The sequence below is a fragment of the Leptonotus elevatus genome, chromosome 6 (assembly GCF_054856555.1).
Source record: "Leptonotus elevatus isolate MCC_2025b chromosome 6, RoL_Lele_1.0, whole genome shotgun sequence".
NCBI classification, from domain to species: Eukaryota; Metazoa; Chordata; class Actinopteri; order Syngnathiformes; family Syngnathidae; genus Leptonotus; species Leptonotus elevatus.
In genome coordinates this window covers 15,248,573-15,268,882 of record NC_141244.1, presented here as the reverse complement: position 1 = coordinate 15,268,882, position 20,310 = coordinate 15,248,573, and the positions used below count along the sequence as shown (strand labels likewise).

General features: G+C 40.8%; 2 protein-coding genes across 3 annotated transcripts; both read left to right on the top strand.

The window, feature by feature from the left end:
• Positions 1-22: 22 nt before the first annotated feature.
• Positions 23-4,657, top strand: pigv (phosphatidylinositol glycan anchor biosynthesis, class V). Its single transcript, XM_086077397.1, has 3 exons — positions 23-243; positions 646-1,812; positions 3,019-4,657. Exons 1-3 carry the CDS (start codon positions 178-180, stop codon positions 3,304-3,306), a joined length of 1,521 nt encoding a protein of 506 aa, XP_085933523.1. The 5' UTR covers positions 23-177; the 3' UTR covers positions 3,307-4,657.
• Positions 4,658-4,826: 169 nt separating this feature from the next.
• zdhhc18a (zDHHC palmitoyltransferase 18a) lies at positions 4,827-14,220 on the top strand. 2 transcript variants are annotated; one of them, XM_086079049.1, is made up of 10 exons: positions 4,827-5,428; positions 5,550-5,710; positions 5,883-6,032; positions 6,910-7,047; positions 7,127-7,178; positions 8,656-8,758; positions 8,848-8,960; positions 9,437-9,542; positions 10,813-10,879; positions 11,400-11,547. In XM_086079049.1, exons 1-9 carry the CDS (start codon positions 5,196-5,198, stop codon positions 10,852-10,854), a joined length of 1,098 nt encoding a protein of 365 aa, XP_085935175.1. In that variant the 5' UTR covers positions 4,827-5,195; the 3' UTR covers positions 10,855-10,879; positions 11,400-11,547. The 2 variants fall into 2 exon arrangements, with proteins under 2 accessions (XP_085935175.1, XP_085935174.1); XM_086079048.1 differs by lacking the exon at positions 10,813-10,879 and having other exon boundaries at positions 11,400-14,220.
• Positions 14,221-20,310: the final 6,090 nt, after the last annotated feature.

Below are 20,310 nucleotides of genomic sequence, written 5' to 3'. Positions count from 1 at the left end.
TTTTGAACGCCATATTTGCGATAGCACCGGAAGTGTATTGAATAAGGGTCAAAGGTGACATTTGAAATAATGGCTGACTCGTTCGTCTATGTTTCTTTATTTGTTATGAAATGCTGACGATCCACCGACAATGCTCCGTTCCATGAAAGCAAGCTTTTGTCGTGTCTTTCACTGACTATGATGGATTACAGAGCTGTGCTGGAGTTTGCTACATTCACCAGGGCTGCCTCGTTGTTTTTGCAGGTACTGTTAGTCTTTTGCAGTCAAGCTATTTAATGTATGGCTGTTGAGCAATCAGCCAAATACTAATCTATTTTGCTATTTTAGTTAGCTAAATAAAGATATTGTACACCCTTAGACACTGGGGTAAACACAAGTTAAGTCATAAAAGAGTACATCAGGGGGGTTGGCCAACTTGAAAAATAAATAAATAAATAACGCGCTGATGGGCCAGACCATTCATAGATGCGTAAAAAGAAGAGTAAAATAGTTTATTTTAAAAATAATTTATTTTCATTTTAAATTATATTTAACTGGGTTTTTTTCAGCTTTTCGCAAGGGATTGGGACTGAGCCCTGTCGAGTTTATTATAAATGTCAATGCTTTGTTTCACTGTGTAGTTAACACTTGAATTTCTTCCAACAGGCTCTCTTGAACGCTGCCATCCCTGACCACGATGCTGATGTGTTCAAGCCCCCACGGACAGAAGATCCTCTATACTTGGACTCTGCGGTGGAGTGGTTATTCGGCGGTCTCAGCCACTGGGACGCCGAGCATTACCTCCTCATCGCTGAGAGAGGATACATCTACGAGCACAACTTTGCTTTTTTCCCCCTGTTCCCCATCATCTTGCGGGGCCTGGCCGACACACTGCTGTGGCCGCTGGGCAGCTGGTTGAGCCTGCGAGGCCGTTTACTGGTGGCGGTCGCCCTTGGGAATTGTATCCTCTTCCTGCTGAGTGTGGTGGCCTTGCACGCGCTCAGTCGGGTGGTTATGCAGGACAAGCGTCTCGCCCTGCTTTCCACCTTCCTCTACTGCATCACACCTGCTAATGTTTTCATGACCGCTGGCTACACGGAGAGTCTGTTTGCCGCGCTGACGTTTGGCGGTATGTTCCTCCTGGAAAAAGGATTCACCCTTAGAGCCTGCCTGGCGTTCAGTATAGCATCAGCGGTGCGATCCAACGGGCTGATCAATATAGGTTTTCTTTTGTATCTTCCATCGGTATATGCCATCTCCCAGATCCGTTTATACCGTTCAATTGCAAAAGGCCACAGGAAGATCTTCTACTACATTAAGGTCATCATCCGCCTCCTGCTTACCTCTTTGCTCGGAACAGCGTTCATTGCCCTTCCCTTCTGTGCTTTTCAGTACTACGGCTATAGAACTTTTTGCACGCCAACAGCCTCCTTAGACCGCATCCCCCTCGCTCTTGTCTCCTTGGCTGAGCAGAAGGGCTACCGTATTGCCGATGAAAATAGTCCTCCACCTCTCTGGTGCATGAGACCCCTCCCCATCATGTATTCCCACATCCAGGACGTGTACTGGAATGTGGGCTTCCTACGGTACTTTGAACTGAGACAAATACCCAACTTCCTTCTTGCTTTACCTATGGCATCTTTGGGTGTAATGGCAGCTTATGCTTATTTCCAAGCAAACCCAGAGCTGTGTTTCAGACTTGGACTTTGGGAGGCACATTCGAAGAAAGGCCTCGACAAACCAATACCGGGATTTTTAAACCCCAGAGTATTTGTATATGTTGTGCATTCTACTGCTCTGCTGGTGTTTGGAACCTTGTGCATGCACGTGCAGGTAAGAATGTAAGTTTTTAAGTGGAAGTCAACCATAAACATTTCTTGACAATAATATTTTTTATGTGCCCTCACTTGTCTAAACATGAGCGGCAGTTACGCGGCAAAATCCAGCCGTTTTTATCTTTCTCCGGGGGCGGCCATTTTGCCACTTGCTGTCGACTGAAGATGACATCAATGTTGCTCAGGTCTCAGGCAACGAGCAATCACAGCTCACCTGTTTTCTGAAGCTGGGTGCACCTGTTCTCTGAAGCTGAGCTGTGATTGGCTGTTACCTGAGCAACATTGGTGTCATGTTCAGTCGCGAGCAAGTGGCAAAATGGATGCCCCCTGAAATGGGTCAAAACGGCTGGATTTTGATGCTTAATTCATATTCCACTAACGCAATATTAACCAGAGTACCAAATTTAGACCAGTGGGGCTGCAAAGAACATATTGTCAAAAAAAAAAATCAATACTTTGTAAACTACATTGTGAACACATAAAAAACAATTGCTAGCATAACATTGGCGTCAGGTGGAATCCTTACATTTCCAAAATGTTTTGTTTTTTTCAGGACACAAAAAAAATCCATGTTTGTTGAGCCATGATTGTCAAAGAGCAATACATTTTCAGCACTTAATATTGGTCAATAATTTGTGAAAATGAGGCAGCGTGTGGAGACTATAGAAAATACTGCACATATTGTAGTGCCTGTGTGCTTTAAGAGGCGGGGCCTGGTTTGCTGTTTGTTACTCCCATTCGAAGTTTAGTTTAAGACCGACACAAACCAAGAGTGAATTAAACACCAAAATGTTCAATCAAACCATAACATTTTGCTAGTCAGCTAACTTAATGCTTACATATAATAAGACAGGTCATAGTTGGACTAATAATTAGCATCGATATTGCGGTAATTCTAAACCTTCAAACATGTGGTACTTAAACACACATGGAGCAGCAACACATTAAACAATTCTCACAGGCATGTATTTTCTACTCTGTGGGTAAAAAAAAAATAGTATGACTTATAGTTAGGGACCTTCTCTGCCTCTTCTTGCACTGCATTTTGTTGTATGTAATTCAGAGTTTGTATACTATAAAATCACATGAAAAAAAAGATGGCTTAAAAAATCCGCGACAATGTATGTGAAAGATGAACCATGATAATATTTCTCTCACTAAAACATGAAACAATTCCCTCTCATGCGTCTTGTTCCGTTTCCAGGTCCTAACCCGATTCATGGCCTCGTCGTCTCCCGTTCCCTTCTGGATCAGTGCTCATCTGCTCCTCCTCAACGAGCCACTTCTTCACCGAAGGAAAACGTCAACGCCCAGCGTTCAGCTGAAGACTTCTGCCCAAAATGGGTGCAAGCACATGCCTCAAAATCCCGTCATTGCGTTGATATCGTACATCCGAGTGTGCTCTCCCGTCACAAAAAGCATCCTGGGCTACTTCCTTTCGTACTGGGTGCTGGGCCTGGCAATGCACTGTAACGGTCTACCGTGGACTTGACTAAATTTATGGCAGAAGAATGCAATATTAGTCTGTGAGGCTACTATTTTTAATAATCCACTATTGCGTAATATGACCGAGAGGTTTTTGTCATGAAATTAACAAAAGCTGAACAAAGCATGACAAATGTGCCTCATTTTGGTTCTAAAAATTATTTTGTGTTTATGTAACAGTTACAAACACAATTCCCAAAAAGTTGGGACACTATACAAATTGTGAATAAAAACTGAATGCAATTATGTGGAAGTGCCAAATGTTAATATTTTATTCAGAATCGAACATAGAGAACAGGTCAAAAGTTTAAACTGAGAAAATGTATCATTTTAAGGGAAAAGTGTTGATTTTAAATTCCATGGTGTCAACAAATCTCAACGTCTAAACCGCGTCTCTCGAACTGTTCAGCTGTCTTGGGCTGTCTTTGTTGCACCTTCCCCTTTTATGATGCGCCAAATGTGCTCTAGAAGTGAAAGAAGTGGACTGCAGGCTGGTCGTTCCAAAACCCGGATCCTTTTCCTACGCAGACTTGATGTTGTAATTGGTGCTGCATGTGGTCTGGCATTATCGTGTTGAGAAATGCAAGATCTTCTCTGAAAGTGATGATGCCTGAAATTTACAATCAACATATTTTCCCCTTAAAATAATACATTTTCTCAGTTTCAACTTTTGACCCGTCATTTATGTTCTATTCTGAACAAAATATTGAAATTTGGCACTTGTACATTATTTATTTTTTATTGACAATTTGTATAGTGTCCCAACTTTTTGGGAATTGGGTTTGTATTAGGGGTGGACATTTGACGAAATAACTTGGAGAAAATCAAGCATTTATAGATTGTTTAAAAATATATATATATTTTTAGTAGAAATGGGAGAATCGGTGAATGTTCTGAGTTCCAGTTTCCATGCTGGTGGTGTTTTGATGAGTATAATGTCATGAGTCATGACAAAATGTTGCACTTCTTTAGGTCTGAAGCTAGTTTACTGGCTGTAGCACATTAGTCCACTCAGTTTTTCCTTACGATGAATTACGATTAATCAATTCCAGTTCCACGCAATCTATGACATTTTCAATGAGCAGTTGAGTGTCATGCCCATCCCAAACAGTGAGCCATCCTTATTTATTTATCCTAGTTGTTAAACTTGAGCAGTGTGCACATAAAACTTGAATGTTTGTTATTCTTGTCTTTGTAGTATCACTGGTAATTGGGGAAAAGGCCTTTTGTTAAAGATGCCGCTGATTAAATAATTGTTTAATATTTGTTTTTCACTTGACTATGTACATACTTGAAATATTCAACTTTCATTTTGAATGTGAATGAAAAATATGGTATTAAATTGCATGCTTTATCTGAAACAATTGCATTTTAATGTGAATTCATCCAACCATCTGCTTGAGCACCAACTAAACATTTAAAAAACGGGTCAGTGCTTAGTATCGGTGGCAACGTAAGATGGCTGCCCCCCGGCTTCATCCGTCGCTGCGTCTTGACGTCAGTGTCGACGGAAAGAGACAAGGAAATATTGCACTGCAGCATCAAGCTGGACGCGAAGCTAGTCGGCGCTTCCTCTCGGACTATTCAGCAAAATTTGCACGAAATTTTTTATGAATTTTATTGCAAATCAATGGTTTAATTTACGAAGATGTTAACGGACTTTGTGTCGACAGGGAAGTGGGTTCATGTCGTGAAAGTAATTTACGAAGGAGGATGTCTCTGCAGGTCCGCTAGCTAATGTTAGCATTGAGGATGACACAAATTATCGGGGGATGCTAACCCCGACAGCCCCCCTGTTGCTATGACGGAGCTCGTTTTCTTTTGAGAGCCCTACTGACTGAGAAGATATCGTCGCTCGTACCTCCAAACGGCGGCGGCGGCGGCTCTGCCGACAGGATGAGAAACTGCGAGTACCAGCAAATCGACCCGCTGGCGCTGTCGGTGACACCCGCTTCCGTTCAGAACCACACCGACAAGAAAGCGGAGCGGCTGCGGAGAAAATGGGAAGTGTTCCCGGGGAAGAACCGATTTTTCTGTGACGGACGAGTCATCGTGGCCAGACAGAGTGGCGTCCTCCCTCTGACACTGGGGCTTATTGTTGTCACCTGTGGCCTTTTCTTTGCATTCGAGTAAGTGCTAAAACATTGTTTTATTTTCTGGCGTGCACTGACTGGACACAACTTGTTGCTGTACACGTGTCACTACAAAATATTTAATTCCATAAACATGCACACGCTTTTCTGTTTCTAGTTGCCCATTCCTTGTGAAGCATCTGACAGTCTTCATCCCCGTGATCGGTTGGGTGCTTTTTGTGTTTGTGGTCCTCTCCTTGTTGAGAACCAGCTTCACAGACCCAGGCATCCTACCCAGAGCCACCTTAGATGAAGCCGCAGACATAGAGAAGCAGATAGGTAAGGTGCACCCATTGTAAAGACAGATGGGGTGAAAGAGCTTTGCCATATGGGGACATCTGTGTGTGGACTACACTCCCAAACTTTAAGCAGCTTACTCTAGCGGAACTATTGGAAAAGCACAGCAGCTGCGCATTTGTTCCTGACAACATTTGTTTTTGTTTTTTTTAAGATACCTCAGGATCCTCATCGTATCGCCCCCCTCCGCGGACCAAGGAGATCCTCATCAACCAGCAGGTGGTCAAGCTCAAGTACTGCTTTACGTGTAAAATGTTTCGCCCTCCTCGCACCTCACACTGCAGCCTTTGTGACAACTGTGTGGGTAAGGATATGATGATAAGTTGCAATGTGTTAACACAATTTTAGCGCAGGTGATTGACTATTTCTATTTCTAAAAAAAAACTTGGAGAAAATCAAGTCCACTGGGTTGGGAAAAATGGGAAATGACACAGGTACAGTATACTGGGGAAATACAGGTGATATTGCAGGTTAGTTTGTAAAAGGCAACATAAATAGAATTGCAACATATTTGTTGACTAGAACAACCATCTTTAATACAGATGAAGTTGCGATGTTCTGTCTATGGACTACTAAAAATGCCAAAATAACAAATAAATAAAAGTGAAAATAAAAATGGATATAAGGCATGAAATAAATATGAGAGCAGAGCGTTTTTATTTTTGATTGACATCTAATTCTAATGTATTTTTGTATTTATTTCCACATTTATATGTATTTTTTAAAGCTTGTTTACATATTTGTTTTTATTTTTACAGTTATTTATTTATGTATATATTGTTGTTTTTATTTCCATTTTTGTTAATATTTTCTATTTAATTTTTGACTTATATCTGTTTTTATTGTCATATTTATTTATTTTGGCGTTTTTGGTCCTCCATACCCATCAAGTAGTTACCATGTCTGTCTCACAGTTTCAGGTAAGATAAAATAAGATAATCCTTTATTGGTCCAGAGAGGAGAAATTGAGTGTGTTGAGTGTTACAGAGCAGTTTGTATAATATATAAATACATTAAAAAAAATCAGAAATCAACCAGTTAAAAAAAATGTGTACTAGTTTGCGTACTTTGCAGGGGATATTTACTCTACTGTATAAAGAACTGTGTATTTTCCCTTTTGCATTCCTCCTCATGCCTAAACGTACATATTTGAATGTCCGCTTTGCATGTTTTGTTTTCAGAGAGGTTTGATCATCACTGCCCGTGGGTGGGGAACTGCGTGGGCAAGCGCAATTACCGCTCTTTCTACAGTTTCATCATCTCCCTGTCTTTTCTGACCTCTTTCATATTTGGCTGCGTCATAGCACACATTACCTTGCGTAAGTTCATCACGCTCTATTGGCATAACTGAAAACATCCGAGTTTGATCCCCTGCTGTCTTTTTTTGTGTACGCGCAGGTTCTCAATCGGGTCAAAGCCTCATCCAAGCCATCCAGGAGAGCCCCGCCAGATATCCTTTTTTGTTTGGCAACTTTTCGTTTTGGCTTAATCCAACTATTTTGGAAGTGCATGTGTAGTTGTGGCAAGAAATAACACGGGCTGTCAAGCCGTTGTCCAGTCTTAAGCCGGTGCTTAATAGGATCAGTGTTAGCACACAGTAAGGCAGATGGCTTTCAAGCAAGAGGATCGTTGCCCCGCGTCACCGTCTTGACGTCATCTTACACTGCGCGCTTGTTTGTGCTCTCAGTGGAGTCAAATAGTTTCTTTCCTCGCATGACATTTTAGCGCTACAAATCCCCCGTAATGCAATTTAACAGCACAACAATAATAGTGAAGAGAATGACAGGCAGAAATAAATAAATGCTACAGTGCCTTGCGAAAGTATTAGCCCCCTTGAAAATTTTGACCATTTTGGCCACATTACTGGCTTCAAAACATAAAATTGGATTATAATTTTTGGGGTTGTAAAGAATTAACACCAAGTGGGACACAAACAAATAAATAACAGAAAAGTAAAGCATGCAAAATTATTCACCCCTTTTCTCTCAGTGCAGCTGACCCCAGAAGTTCCCTGATGATTTCTGAATGATAAGATCCCAATACTATACTAATACTTTCGCAAGGCGCTATATTTGTAATACTTATTCGTCATAATATAAAAATTGTCTGGGCACACTCGCATAGTCCAATAAGATGCAATTCAAAGTCTGTATCCTAAACTTGACCTTTTTCATATTACAATATGACAATAATATGTTCTATGCAGCCCAACTACTCTAAATACGGTATTCTGGTTAATATTGCGCTATTAAGCAGCAAAATCCAGCCTTAAAAAAATATATATATATATCAGAAGGCAGCCATTTTGCCACTTGCTTTTGAGTGAAAAGGACATCACAGCTTCAGAAAACAGCCGAGCTGTGATTGGTCATTGCCCGAGCCCTGAGCAACTGTGATGTCACCTTCAGTCGACCGCAAGTGACAAAATGGCTGCCCCCTGAGATGGATAAAAACGGCTGGATTTTGCTACTTATCTCATATTCCACTAACGCAATATTAACCAGAATACCATATTTAGACTAGTGGGGCTGCATAGAACAACAAAATTGAATGAATTGGGGAAAAAAGAAGAAAATATTAACATTTTTAATAATCTTTTATTTTTTATTTTTTTAATAATCTTTGTTTGTTTTAAAGAAAAGATGATTAAAAATTAGGGGCGTCAAGCAATTAAAGTTTTTAATCGTAATTAATCGCATGACTTCACTAGTTAACTCGCGATTAATCACAAATTTTATGTACGATTAAAAAAAATCTAGATTTTCAACAAAAGTGGAAAAAAAATGTTAAACTAATAGAAATAATTCAAATGAATTTTTGACGTTTTATAGCCGTCAATGGCAGTGAATGAGTTAAATAAGTAATTCTCATACAGGAGAGTGTTTATTGATATTGAGTGGCGTTATTCCTTGACTTTGCTTTTATACTGTGGTGGAGCTGGTTATTTGTTTCTTCTCCATCTGGTCTATTTTGGGCCTCTCAGGCTTCCATACCTACCTAGTAGCCTCCAACCTTACTACAAATGAAGATGTAAGTAAACTAACCACCATGTAAGTCCATTTTTGGGGTTTTTAACTCCGTACAAGAACTGCTGCCTTTTTTCTATGTTGACTTTATAGATTAAGGGCTCCTGGTCAAGTAAAAGGGGTGCAGAGGAGTCCGGGAACCCGTACACTTACAACAGCATCCTAGCAAACTGCTGCGTGACATTATGTGGGCCCATGCCGCCAAGGTGTGTCAAATGATCGATTGGCCACTGAACGTAATCGGCCGATTTCCATGGAAAAGTCTGTCATAGGCGTATGTTGATCAAGGTTATCTTAGTCATAGAAAAAACTAACAATAAAACTAATACTAAAGTGGAAACATACATTTTTGTTAATGAAATAAAATAACAAAAACATTTTTTTTTTAAATTACGTTACATTTTACAAACCTAACTAAAGCTATACTATAAGCAAAAATAGGGAGAAAACAATTTTTAGCTTTTCTGTACGTCTGCTTTCTGAGCTTTGAATCCAAAAAAAAAGCAACCGTGCTGTCTAGTATTGCACTTTGCAATCAATCAACATTCAGTTTCATCCAACGAACTCATGATGTATGCCCTTCTCACAACCTCGGGTCACGCAGGTGTGCTTTGAAGACTTGCTAAAACTTTGTGTTACCACAAATTGCGCAACCCTGACGTCATCTTTTTGTGCCGTGTAGCCTGATTGACAGGAGAGGCTTCCTGCCGCCCGAGGAGTCCGTCGCCGCTGCTTCTGCCTCAGAGATCGAGCTGCCTTCCTTCGCAGCCAAGAACGATGCCAACATGGTAGGATGAACCAGACTGTGGTCCCCGTCCTCCCTCTCCCACCCCCTAGAGTTAAAAAAAGAAGAAAAAAAAGAAAAAGGAATGCTCCCTTTCTCTTGTTTGTTTATACAGTATATCCACTTCTTCAGTTTGGTCATTGGTAGTTGCAGACAAATTGACTTTATTTGAAATATGTAAATGTGAAAGGGTAATAGGAGAAATGAGATCTCCTTTAAAGCAGGTGACGAATAAAAGAGAAAACGCTTGATTCTTGAAGGAAGTGTTTACAGTTTAAATTGGTGTCGGTGACTAAGCAGATTTGCTGCTCAAGTGGTTTCCACACAGCTTAAAATCCTCGTTTTTTATTCACGGATGTTTTTCATTGTTTTGTTGTTGTTCTCGTTTCGAACTTGCGATGAGCAGCAGAACGTCTCCAAAGAAATCGGACGCACATTCACGAGCCAGAAGCGTGTCTGAATGTGTTTGAAGTGCTCGTTGAGCTTGTTCGACTGCCTCGCACTCAAAATGTCTGTTTGATGTCCCGAAACATGTGTTTCGGTTTTGGAAATGTGACTGAAGTGTCGTGCTTGGGAGTCTAGACTATGATACGTTTTGATGAGTCTACCTCTATTTTGCATGCAATGTACAAAATATATCTGCACTTTTTTTTTGGGCTCATTTGTCATTCACCGTTGTGCATTATTTACTTAAAAAGGGAACATTTCAGCATAACTTTAAAAAAGTGTTTTATTAATTCTTTAATAAAGATGATCTTTTTATTTTGGCAATTTGGTTTCTGCTTAAAATGTATTTTTGATCCCTTAATTCTTCGTAAGCCTCTGATACACTACATGGACATTCCACTCAGAATTAACCAATCAGCAGGGAAGTTGTCTTGTCAACTCATTTACCGCCAGTCCAATAAGAGTTGACGTCTTTCGAACCCTCACCTCCTATTTGCATGTCAAAGCTCCTCAGCGCTACCCACTGAGCTACAGTGGACTTGCAAAAATGGACGTCTTTAGCCGTCGATGGCAGCGAATGAGTTAGCAAGACATCACATTCTATGCAATTGTTGGCGTGCAAGATACATGAAAGTGTGGTTGGCTGTTTTCTCTCTGTGGGAGAACTTGACTCGATCCACCCTCCCCACGTTTTCCAATATATTATTGAAAGTGCTCCCAAAAACTGATCTGCAAATCTATATTTGCAATCCTGCTAACAGTTTTGTGCTACCAACCCAATATGTAGCCTTTGCTCACTGTTGTGCTATATCCGTTGCATCCGCTAGGAGGAGACATGTCAGGATGTGTCTTTGTCCTGCACAGCCTGAAAAAAAACAGTTCAGCGTGTATAAGGTTAGCAAAGGGTCAATCCCACCTCCACCACCTTTCTTTTCCTCCATGACCTGCTGCAGTTTTGTTTTGTGCAAACCGAGTTTGGTCCCATGTTGTGACTGCTTTGTCTTGACGTCGGGATTTTTTGTTCACTAATGCGAGTGTGCATGCTTCACTGCCATTTGTTCTCCTTCCAATTCCACTCACTCATGTTGGAGCTGGATGACGGTGGCCACATTTTGTGTCATGTCCTCTCTGGGTTTGGATTTACCGTCGTCTTGTTCGTACACGTCTCACTGCGCGCGTGCATGGGCGATGTCAGCAAACGCGTCCTTGTGTCGGAGTTTCGGCTTCACATCCATCCTCGCCTTGTTGCGTATGGTTGCCTTCTGCGTGCACTGTCTGCATTTAACCTCCCTCCGTGCGTCTCGACAGACCGCCTCCATAATGCTGGATGCCAGCCAAGCTAACATAACACTAACCGAGAACAGCACTCCTTTTGTCCGCTCTTGACGTTTGCTTTCTTCTCCTCTTCACATAGTGCACACAAAGCACCAAAGACGTGCTCGAGAGGATGCTCCACTCCTCCGCCTTTTACGGTCTCTGCCTCCCCGGCACCCCAAAGACCACCCCGCTGGGCCCGGAGGTTACCGGTGCCCCAGCGCGCGCCCCGGAGTCGGAGCCCGCGCCCAACCTGTGCTCTCCCTTCTCCAGGAGCAGCACGAGCGACTCCATGCACTCCATCAACCCGGCGTTCCGCTTGGCGTCTCCTTCGCCCTCGCTCGCTCGAGCCACGCTGGTTCTTGGCGAGGCACCCGATGTTGGGTTCATCCCGTTAACTTGAGGGGTATTCAACTCGGAGGCTTTTTTCACAAGTCCTGTTTGGTACTTGAGCGTTGACTTGAAGCACAAGTGGACATTTGAAGCTTATTAAATATGAAGCCTCCCCAAACCTTTCACAGTACAGAACCTCAAGCCATAGAGCCAAGTCAGCCGCGGTGGTCAATTTCCTGCTCGCATCTCATGCAAAGTGCTTGGACGACCCGTGAACAAATGTGAATTTCTGGATAATGAAGAAGGGAAAACAATCTTACTGAACCAGGCAGCCATTCATTTCAGGAAAGGGAAAGCTTGTAAGTCTGAGTTTGACGGGCTTTTCCGATCAGGGGTTCCCGTCACAGATCGATTAAACCTGGCAACCACCAATTGCGGAAGCTCAAATTTGAGAGGTGCAAAGCGAAAACGTTTTGGAGAAGCGATAGACAGATGATCGGTGCCGATATTCAGCATCAGCTTTTTTGAAGAATTATATGGCAGATAATCGATCAATTTAAAACTGTAGACTTCAGAGAACTATTTATTTAAATTTTCAGTTAGCTTTATCACTCTGCGGGTTTTGGTTTTGTTTGAAATTAAAACTGATAAATAAAAATGCAACATTTCAGATATTTTGAAATTTTGGAAAACTATTTACAATTTTTTTTTTAACGTGCCGATGACCCTGGCAGGTCCCTAAACTTTTTGTTAGAATTGTTAAAACAAACAATTCTATTGACTTAAGATTAAAAAACACACACACAACTCATTTTAACAAATCTTAAACAATTGTAGTTTATTGTAATTGTTTAGCGCCATCTAGTGGTGAACTAATAATTCAGTCGCTCTTGTTAGCCACTCTAGCGATTTCTTGCTAGCCGCTCGTGCTCGCCGCTCACTCCAAATAATAATTGACAATAATTGGTGGGAGGTTTGCGAAGTGTGGTCTGTCTGAGGCACCGTAGTGCACGTGCTTCAAAATCATTAAACTATTAGTTCACCACGAGGTGGCACTAAATTATACACATTGTACCTTTAACAGTTCATTTAGCATATGCTTTAAAAAAAAAGTTAAGAGTTGGAATTTGTATGTTTTTTTTTTATTTTGACACCAGTATTTTCCTTTTTAGTGAAAATGAATATCAGCTCCAAGTATTGGTTATTGGTCTCCGTATCGGCCCTGAGAAAAACTACAAGCAAATACAAAAACATTTGGCAATGCAGTACGTGCATTTGTACTTATTTGGCATAAATTGGACTGTGGCAGGCTATATGTAGTCATCATGAAAATTATTAAAAATCATAATAGTTACTCTGGGTTCCTCCCACATTTCCAAGATATGCATGTTAAGTTAATTGAAGACTTTAAATTGTCCATAGGTGTGAATCTGTTCGTGTCAATGGTTTTATGTGCGCTGTGACTGCCAGCCAGTCCATCGTGTACCCTGCCTTTTTCCTCAACTCAGCTCGGATTGGCTCCAGGTCAACCTCGACCCTAAGGGCAAGCGGTTCAGAAAATGGCTGAATTTAAGGGTTGGACCAAGGACACACAAATACAACAATATTTATAGGCTTGATTTAAATTTTACTTGATACCCAAAGATCTGCTCATAGCTAGCGTAATGTTTGGGAACCCCTGCTTTTTTTTGGGGGGCAGATACAAATTGGGAATTAGAGGGCAAAATTATTATTATTTTACAATCTGAATAATTTGCTCCTGTGTCATCTGTACTACATGCTTTGTGCGTTTATGGCATCTAAGTATTTCAATATTTTGTTTTTCCAGGTCCAAAACGAATTGTTTGCATTGAATATGTATTAAATCTAAATCTAAATCAAAACAAACCATACCGCTGGGCCTCACAGGGAACTGTTTAAAAATAAAAGCCCATGTTTCCTTTGCCTCTGGGCTAGTTGACGGCATGAAAACTGACGTGGGTGTTTGTGGTTAAAGGTTTCGATCGGGTTAAAACCCAAGTTATGTTTGGAATGTGGTTGAGTTCGCATCACTCGTCATTTTGATGTCTTTGTAGTTTGTACTCGTGTGGTTAGCACGTATGCATCACAGTTCTGCGGTTTAGGCTTTGAACCCTGGTTCCGGCATTTTTGTGTGGCGTTTGCATGCTCTCCCTGTGCTTGTGTGACTTCTCACTGATTCCAATCCTTACATTAGCTTCATTGAAGACTCTAAATTAACCGTAGTGTGTATGCGGCTCCAAGTTCACCTGCAATCCAAAATGGATGAATAGAGGGGTGTACTGTATTTGTTTTTGCAGTAAAAAAAAAAAAAAACTGAAAACGTGACCTCTCTCATATAATGGTGAACTTTTGTTTTCGCCACTAGAGGCCAGGATGTGCTCAAAGATGGCACCGTCTGCTGAGACAGCAGTTCTTTAGTAATAATAGTACAAGTAGACCAAAAGGCCTTTTGATGTTCTTTTTGTTTTGTAATGTAAATGGGCATTAACGCTGCACATAGATCTTAAATCAAGTCTGAAGATGTGACAGTGGAGTTTAAAACATGTGAATAAAACAATCACTTTGTTGACATGTCTCGCTCCTCTTTGTTCCTCTCCCTTCCCCAGAATCATTTTCCCAATTGCGGTGACAGTAAATCAGCCTCATGGAAACAATGAGGAGACGCATGTTGAGCACACGTGTTGCGAGTGCGTGTGAAGTGTGATCTCACAATGTGGACAACAGGCGCTTGAAAAGCTACACTGGAAGACAGGTGAGGAATGTGTGTGTTGCTCAGATACAGTGTATGCGACGTACAACATCTCACGCCCATCCTCAGCGCAAGAACATATTTGTATTCGTTGGGAGTTGTCATACAAAAGTGAACATCATCTTTCAATGGCACAACTGGTTTTGCTTGGCACTGCTTATGTCCCAATGTTTATGCTGTGCCCAGTTACGCCTTTAAGAGACTGTTCACTCTGTAATTACCCAGCTTGAGAAAAGCAGAGAACATTTTGTCTGGCGGCGGAGGATCATGGCGGCTGCTGGACAGCGGGGGCTTGAGGTCAAGGTTTGAGTGCACCCAACTGTCAGGTCATACGTGAAATCCAATTGAGTTGAATGAGGTTGTGGCACGTGAGGCACAGCCAAGCCGGAATAGACAAGTCTATAGTGTTGTAGTTAAGACCGCACCAAGTGAGACAAAGACATTATCGAGACTCAAGAGTAGTGAAGTCAGGCGCGTGCACGCTCTCTCTCTCGCTACGCGGAAGCGCTGGGAAGGCGGAAGTGTTTGGGAGTGTTTCTACGAGGGAAAAGACAACTGTGTATAAAAATGTGTCAAAATAATAAATAAAGTCTGCAGTGTGACCCCCAGTCTCCCGGTGGCTCCTTTTGCTCGATCATCGGGCTGAAACTTTGGTGACATGCAACGGGAGTTGTACCCGGAAGTGACAGTGGAGCAGCGTTAATATTGGAGTAGGTGGATAAACCCAAGAGGATGAAACGGGACGCACAGCTTGCTTTCTTCTTGCTAAAAAGGCAAGACCTCGTCACGAAAATGTGATAGGGTCTATTTATGATAAGCAATGCACAATAAAACTACAAACGTCTCGGCAATCTGGACATGTGCACATTGCTGGCTTCCATTCCGCTTTTCACCAGAAGGGTCGCAAAAACTCGACATGGACATATATTATATATATATATATATTATATATATATATATATATATATATATAATATATATATATATATATATAATATATTATATATATATATATATAATATATATATATAATATATATATATATATATAATATATTATATATATATATATATATATATATATATATATATATAATATATTATATATATATATAATATATTATATATATATATATACCAGTACACATACTGGTATCGGTCTGAAAAAAAAGTGGTACCAAAAATCCAGAAAAAATTCTCAATCCACACTAAATGTGGAATTAACTATAAACTAATCCATCAGTACAGCTTTGCACTGCATAGGATCAACGTCAAAACTATTTACACGTTACAGCATTCAAAGCACATTTTATATGAAGCTCTTACGGACTTTGAGGACACGGACCTGAAATTTGATAACTTTGATGGATTTCTGTAAAACTTCGCTGTTATACGACCGTAGCACTTCAAAAGACTCCACTGTAAGTCTTGCCCGTTTCGCAAGCGGTATATCGCAGTCAAACATAAAACAGATGGATAGATTTTGGCTTGGTCCCATGCTGAGGGAAAATGCCAAAGCTTCACAGACTCAGCAGCTGCGTTGTATTCTGAAGCAGAGGCCTCGCTTGCCAAGACAAATACAAATAGTTTGCAAGAGGATTGACAACAACTTGATTTAACATGGCGGCACGAGTAGAAGGTGGCCTTCAAGGTGCAACGGGTGCGCTTGTCAACGGAGATCTGCCGTGGCCGCAGGTGATCTATTTGCTCGCTGATGCTGTGTGGTGCTCTTTAACCTCAACTAGAGGCAGAAAAGGCCACCCAGTCAGCCGGACCAGTGGCCAGCTTGCAGAATAAGAGGGTGCGCTAAAAGTTAAAATCGGATGACTTTTTGTTTTTTGTTTTTTTATAAAAGAAGAGCTTAGATCAGGCAGTTTTGGCTTGGTGGGTGGAAAAGTGCTGAGCTCGGCTGCTTTATTTCCAAAATGCGAAGGGACATGCGATGATTGTCAGTGCAGACGCAATTTTTGTCTCTTACACTTTTTCGTGACTGAGCTCAAAACATTGGTTACAGCTGCGCACTGTAATTAAATCCAATACAAGATCTGCCTTTTCAGCCAAAATATAATACTCAGTTTTCATCAGTGGCAGGCTGCGCTTTTTGATACCTGGGCCTTCAAGGGAATGTCAATCTCCAATTTTTCTTTACAATAATATGTTCTATGCAGCCCCACAAGTCTAAACACGGTACTGTGATTAATATTGTATTTTTAAAATCCACCTGTTTTTACCCATCTCAGGGGGCGGCCATTTTGCTACTTGCTGTCGACTGAAAATTACATTACAGTTGCTCAGAGCTCAGGTAACGACCCATCACAGCTCACCTGTTACCTGAGTTTGGTCATGTGACATTCACAAGGTGAGCCGTGATGGGTCATTACCTGAGCCCTGAGCAACTGTAATGTCATTTTCAGTCGACAGCAAGTGGCAAAATGGCCGCCCTTTGAAATAGATTAAAACGGGTGGATTTTGATGCTTAACTCACACAAAACGTAATTTTAATCAGAATACCGTCTTTAGATTGTGGAGGCCCATGCAAGATATTATTGTAAAGAACATTTTTGAGTTGACTTCCTCTTTCAGTGAGGATTTACCTAACTTAATACAACTCATATTAACACCATCACAATCACATCACAATTATAGGAATCAACAAAACTTAATATACAGTAACAGCGCATGCCCGGTACTTCATCTGGAGCACTTCAGAATCAATATTGATCTAATAAAATGATAAAAGCGTGAAGAAATAACACACTCACCAGAGATGCTGTTTTAATGTGTGCAGATCGCTACAGACGTGTTTTGTTGGCTGTAACAAAGTTTTGCTCTGACCAACTTTCACTGGCCTTTTGAGGTCAAATTAAAAATCTAATTTAGAAATAGTCCCATTGCTAATATAGTTTAAGTGACTTCAGCCAGCACTACTGATTCTGAAGTCCCTTGGCATATTAGAATAACATGGGTACACATAGATGGATCGTAAAAGTGTCCAAATAAGACACCATTGTGAATAGTAAGGCTAATTTGCATGTTGGATCAAACCGACTATACTGAATTCAGCACCTGAGGGGACATGCAAAGTATGTCATCACAAAAAGGGGCCTTGAAGATTTAACATAGATCATTATCCTCATTTATTTATCTTTCTTGCTTTTCTTTCTTCTCTCATTATTACTGTCAACAAAACAAAATGGAGGATTTATTAGATGTATGCAGATATGTTAGCACCATTGTACAGCGAAAAGCAGGCCAGCATTCTAAACATATTTATTTCTCTACTTCACTTAACTCAATAATTGTAACAACAGTCAAGATTAAGTGTGTGGTGTTCTTGAGATGAAAAAACATGGCACACCTCCGAATCATGAGTCTTCTCACACAAATCAGATTTCTGTTGTAGTACCAAGACTGACCTGTGAGAGGCAGCATGGTGCCACCGGCCATCCAAATGGGCAGAAAATACACAAAGAAAGATTATAGGGGAAGCTAGGCTAGTGCTAGCAGCATTTTGTGGTTGCAAACACTTCTACTTGTCACTTTCTTGTTGTGAACAATGTATTAGCCGTGTAGCATTAAGCAGGGCGCACATACTGATTCTAAACATCTTTTTTATTGACTTCACTCAGGAAACAATGACTCAATAGATGTCGGTTGTAGTACCAAGACTGACCTGTGAGAGGCAGCATGGTGCCACCGGCCATCCAGATGAGCAGAAAATACACAAAGAAAGATTATAGGGGAAGCTGGGCTAGTGCTAGCAGCATTTTGTGGTTGCAAACACTTCTCCTTGTCACTTCCTAGTGGTGGACAATTTATGAGACATGTTATACAAACACTTATAAACACAATTAGTTGCTCCTCTATTTGTGTCCGGCAACAGGGTGAGCTTTAGGCTGCTTCCTTATTTACTCATTTTTATTTTTTTATTTTATTTTATTTTTTACACCACAGGTACATCACAGTTGCCTAACTGGATGTTGACCACACACAAAATGATCCTAAATATTGAACATGTTTAACATTTAGAATTGTCGTCCCAGACTTTAATTGGAAGAGAGGAAAACGGTCAAACAAGGCACAATTATTGATTTGTCTATATACAATGTTAATACATTTTACCATATCTTCGAGAGAGAGAGAGAAAAACAAGTCGATGTGCTCGCTCTGCTTCAGCGAGCTGCATTTGGCCTGGTGTCATGTATTCAGTCGCGAAAAAAAAAAAAAGAAGAAAAAAAGATGTGACTCACTCCTAAAGTTAGTCTGCATCACTTCGTGCTGCTTAACGTCAAGAGTGTCAAGTGTCTCTGTGCTGGGCAGTGAGGCAGCAGGTAGTGGAAGGAATTGGCAGCCGGCAGCCATGCGTGCGGCGCTGCCACTGATATAGGAAGCTGCGGAATCCAATGGCTAACATTCTCCTGGTGGATAACGTTTCTCAATGCTGAATTGCAGTGCAACCAAATAACCTGCTGCCTTTTTGCAACAACAAAATGTCTGCGAGCAAACGTTTGCTTTTTTGGCCTCCATTTGGTTTTGACTGCAGTCAAAATAGATGCATGCATAAAAGTGTGAGAACGCTTTCCTCATTTGCTTGCACAACAATAAGGTGTGCGTGTGGGTTTGTGTTACGTGTGTCGTGACAGCAAGGGAATGTAATTGGGTGTCACGTGGGCGGATATATAATGATCTGACATTAGACGTAGAATCTCAGTCTTTCAGGGTCCCAAGTCAAGCTGGATTGGTTCACTCGGGTTCACATCACCTTTTCACCTTTGAATCAGTTCTGAAAGTATTTAAGTCAATTATTGACAAGACACGCCAATCCCATGCATAAGTCCAGAAGTATCTGGACATAAACCGTTTTTTTAATGATTTCACATTCCTACACCACAAGTGAAAACAGCCTAAATCTGTTTGAAGTTGAAAAAAACAAACATCTATTCAATGAGTGCTCAATGAGTCCACAGACATTGCTAATTTGTGCTATTGTTCCCAGGGGGTGCTTTGCCAATTGTCAGGCATTCACTGGCTGCTGCTTGTTTGTGACATTTTGTTGCTTTCATTTTTGTCTTTCATTAAGCGAAACACATGCTCCACTGGCATGCTCGAGTTGGCCATTGAAGTGTATTCCATTTCTTAACTTTCAAAAAGTGTTTTTGCAGAAAAATGATGGATTCATTTATTTTACTGTTACCAGTGATCAGCCCCAAATATAAATCCGATACACCCGTATATAGCATATCTGTGCTCACTCACATTTTTCATGGGATATATACATTTTTAAATGCGATATTTACAATTGTGCTTATTAAAACAGTTCTCAGGTGTTTCAAAGGTGCCGACCTGTGTCATACGAAAGGACATTTTCGGGAATAGGCAGTTAACAAAAGATTGACTTGGTTGTGTAACTTCACACTTGATGGGGGCAGGAACTCCAGAGACCGAACTATTGGCGTACACACAATGAACATGTCAATGTTCTCTGTTTGTTTTTTAGGTTCATAGAGGGCAGGGCTTGGCCACCACAATCACACGCACAGAGACAAATTTGCTGCCAGATAAAAATGCATGTTGTTTGTTTGTGTCTTAAATACATGTTTTTGACCACCATAAACTATAAACATAAACATGCAAACCAAATTTTTTTTAAATATATATTTTATTTGTACTACGTCATTAGTACTCCGGCTTCCTTCCGCATTTCAAAATCATGCATGTTAGGTTTACTGAAGACTCGAAACAGTTTGTAGGTTTGAAAGTGCCTCAGTAAATGCTTTAGAGTAAATTTTACTCCAAAAAGAGTCAAATTTACACTTGGAAGAGAGTAAAATATTCAGAGTAAATGTTGCTCAAAGTATTTTTAGTGTCTACGAGAGAGAATTTGTCTATCCCATGAAATATCCTATTCA

Bases quoted from the DNA above. Each gene is read 5' to 3' on its own strand.
- pigv (XM_086077397.1), top strand. From the start codon at position 178: ATGATGGATTACAGAGCTGTGCTGGAGTTTGCTACATTCACCAGGGCT. The intron at 244-645 runs GTACTGTTAGTC...TTCTTCCAACAG, and splicing joins CTGCCTCGTTGTTTTTGCAG to GCTCTCTTGAACGCTGCCAT. The intron at 1,813-3,018 runs GTAAGAATGTAA...TTCCGTTTCCAG, and splicing joins CCTTGTGCATGCACGTGCAG to GTCCTAACCCGATTCATGGC.
- zdhhc18a (XM_086079048.1), top strand. From the start codon at position 5,196: ATGAGAAACTGCGAGTACCAGCAAATCGACCCGCTGGCGCTGTCGGTG. The intron at 5,711-5,882 runs GTAAGGTGCACC...GTTTTTTTTAAG, and splicing joins AGACATAGAGAAGCAGATAG to ATACCTCAGGATCCTCATCG. The intron at 7,179-8,655 runs ATATCCTTTTTT...TTGCTTTTATAC, and splicing joins ATCCAGGAGAGCCCCGCCAG to TGTGGTGGAGCTGGTTATTT.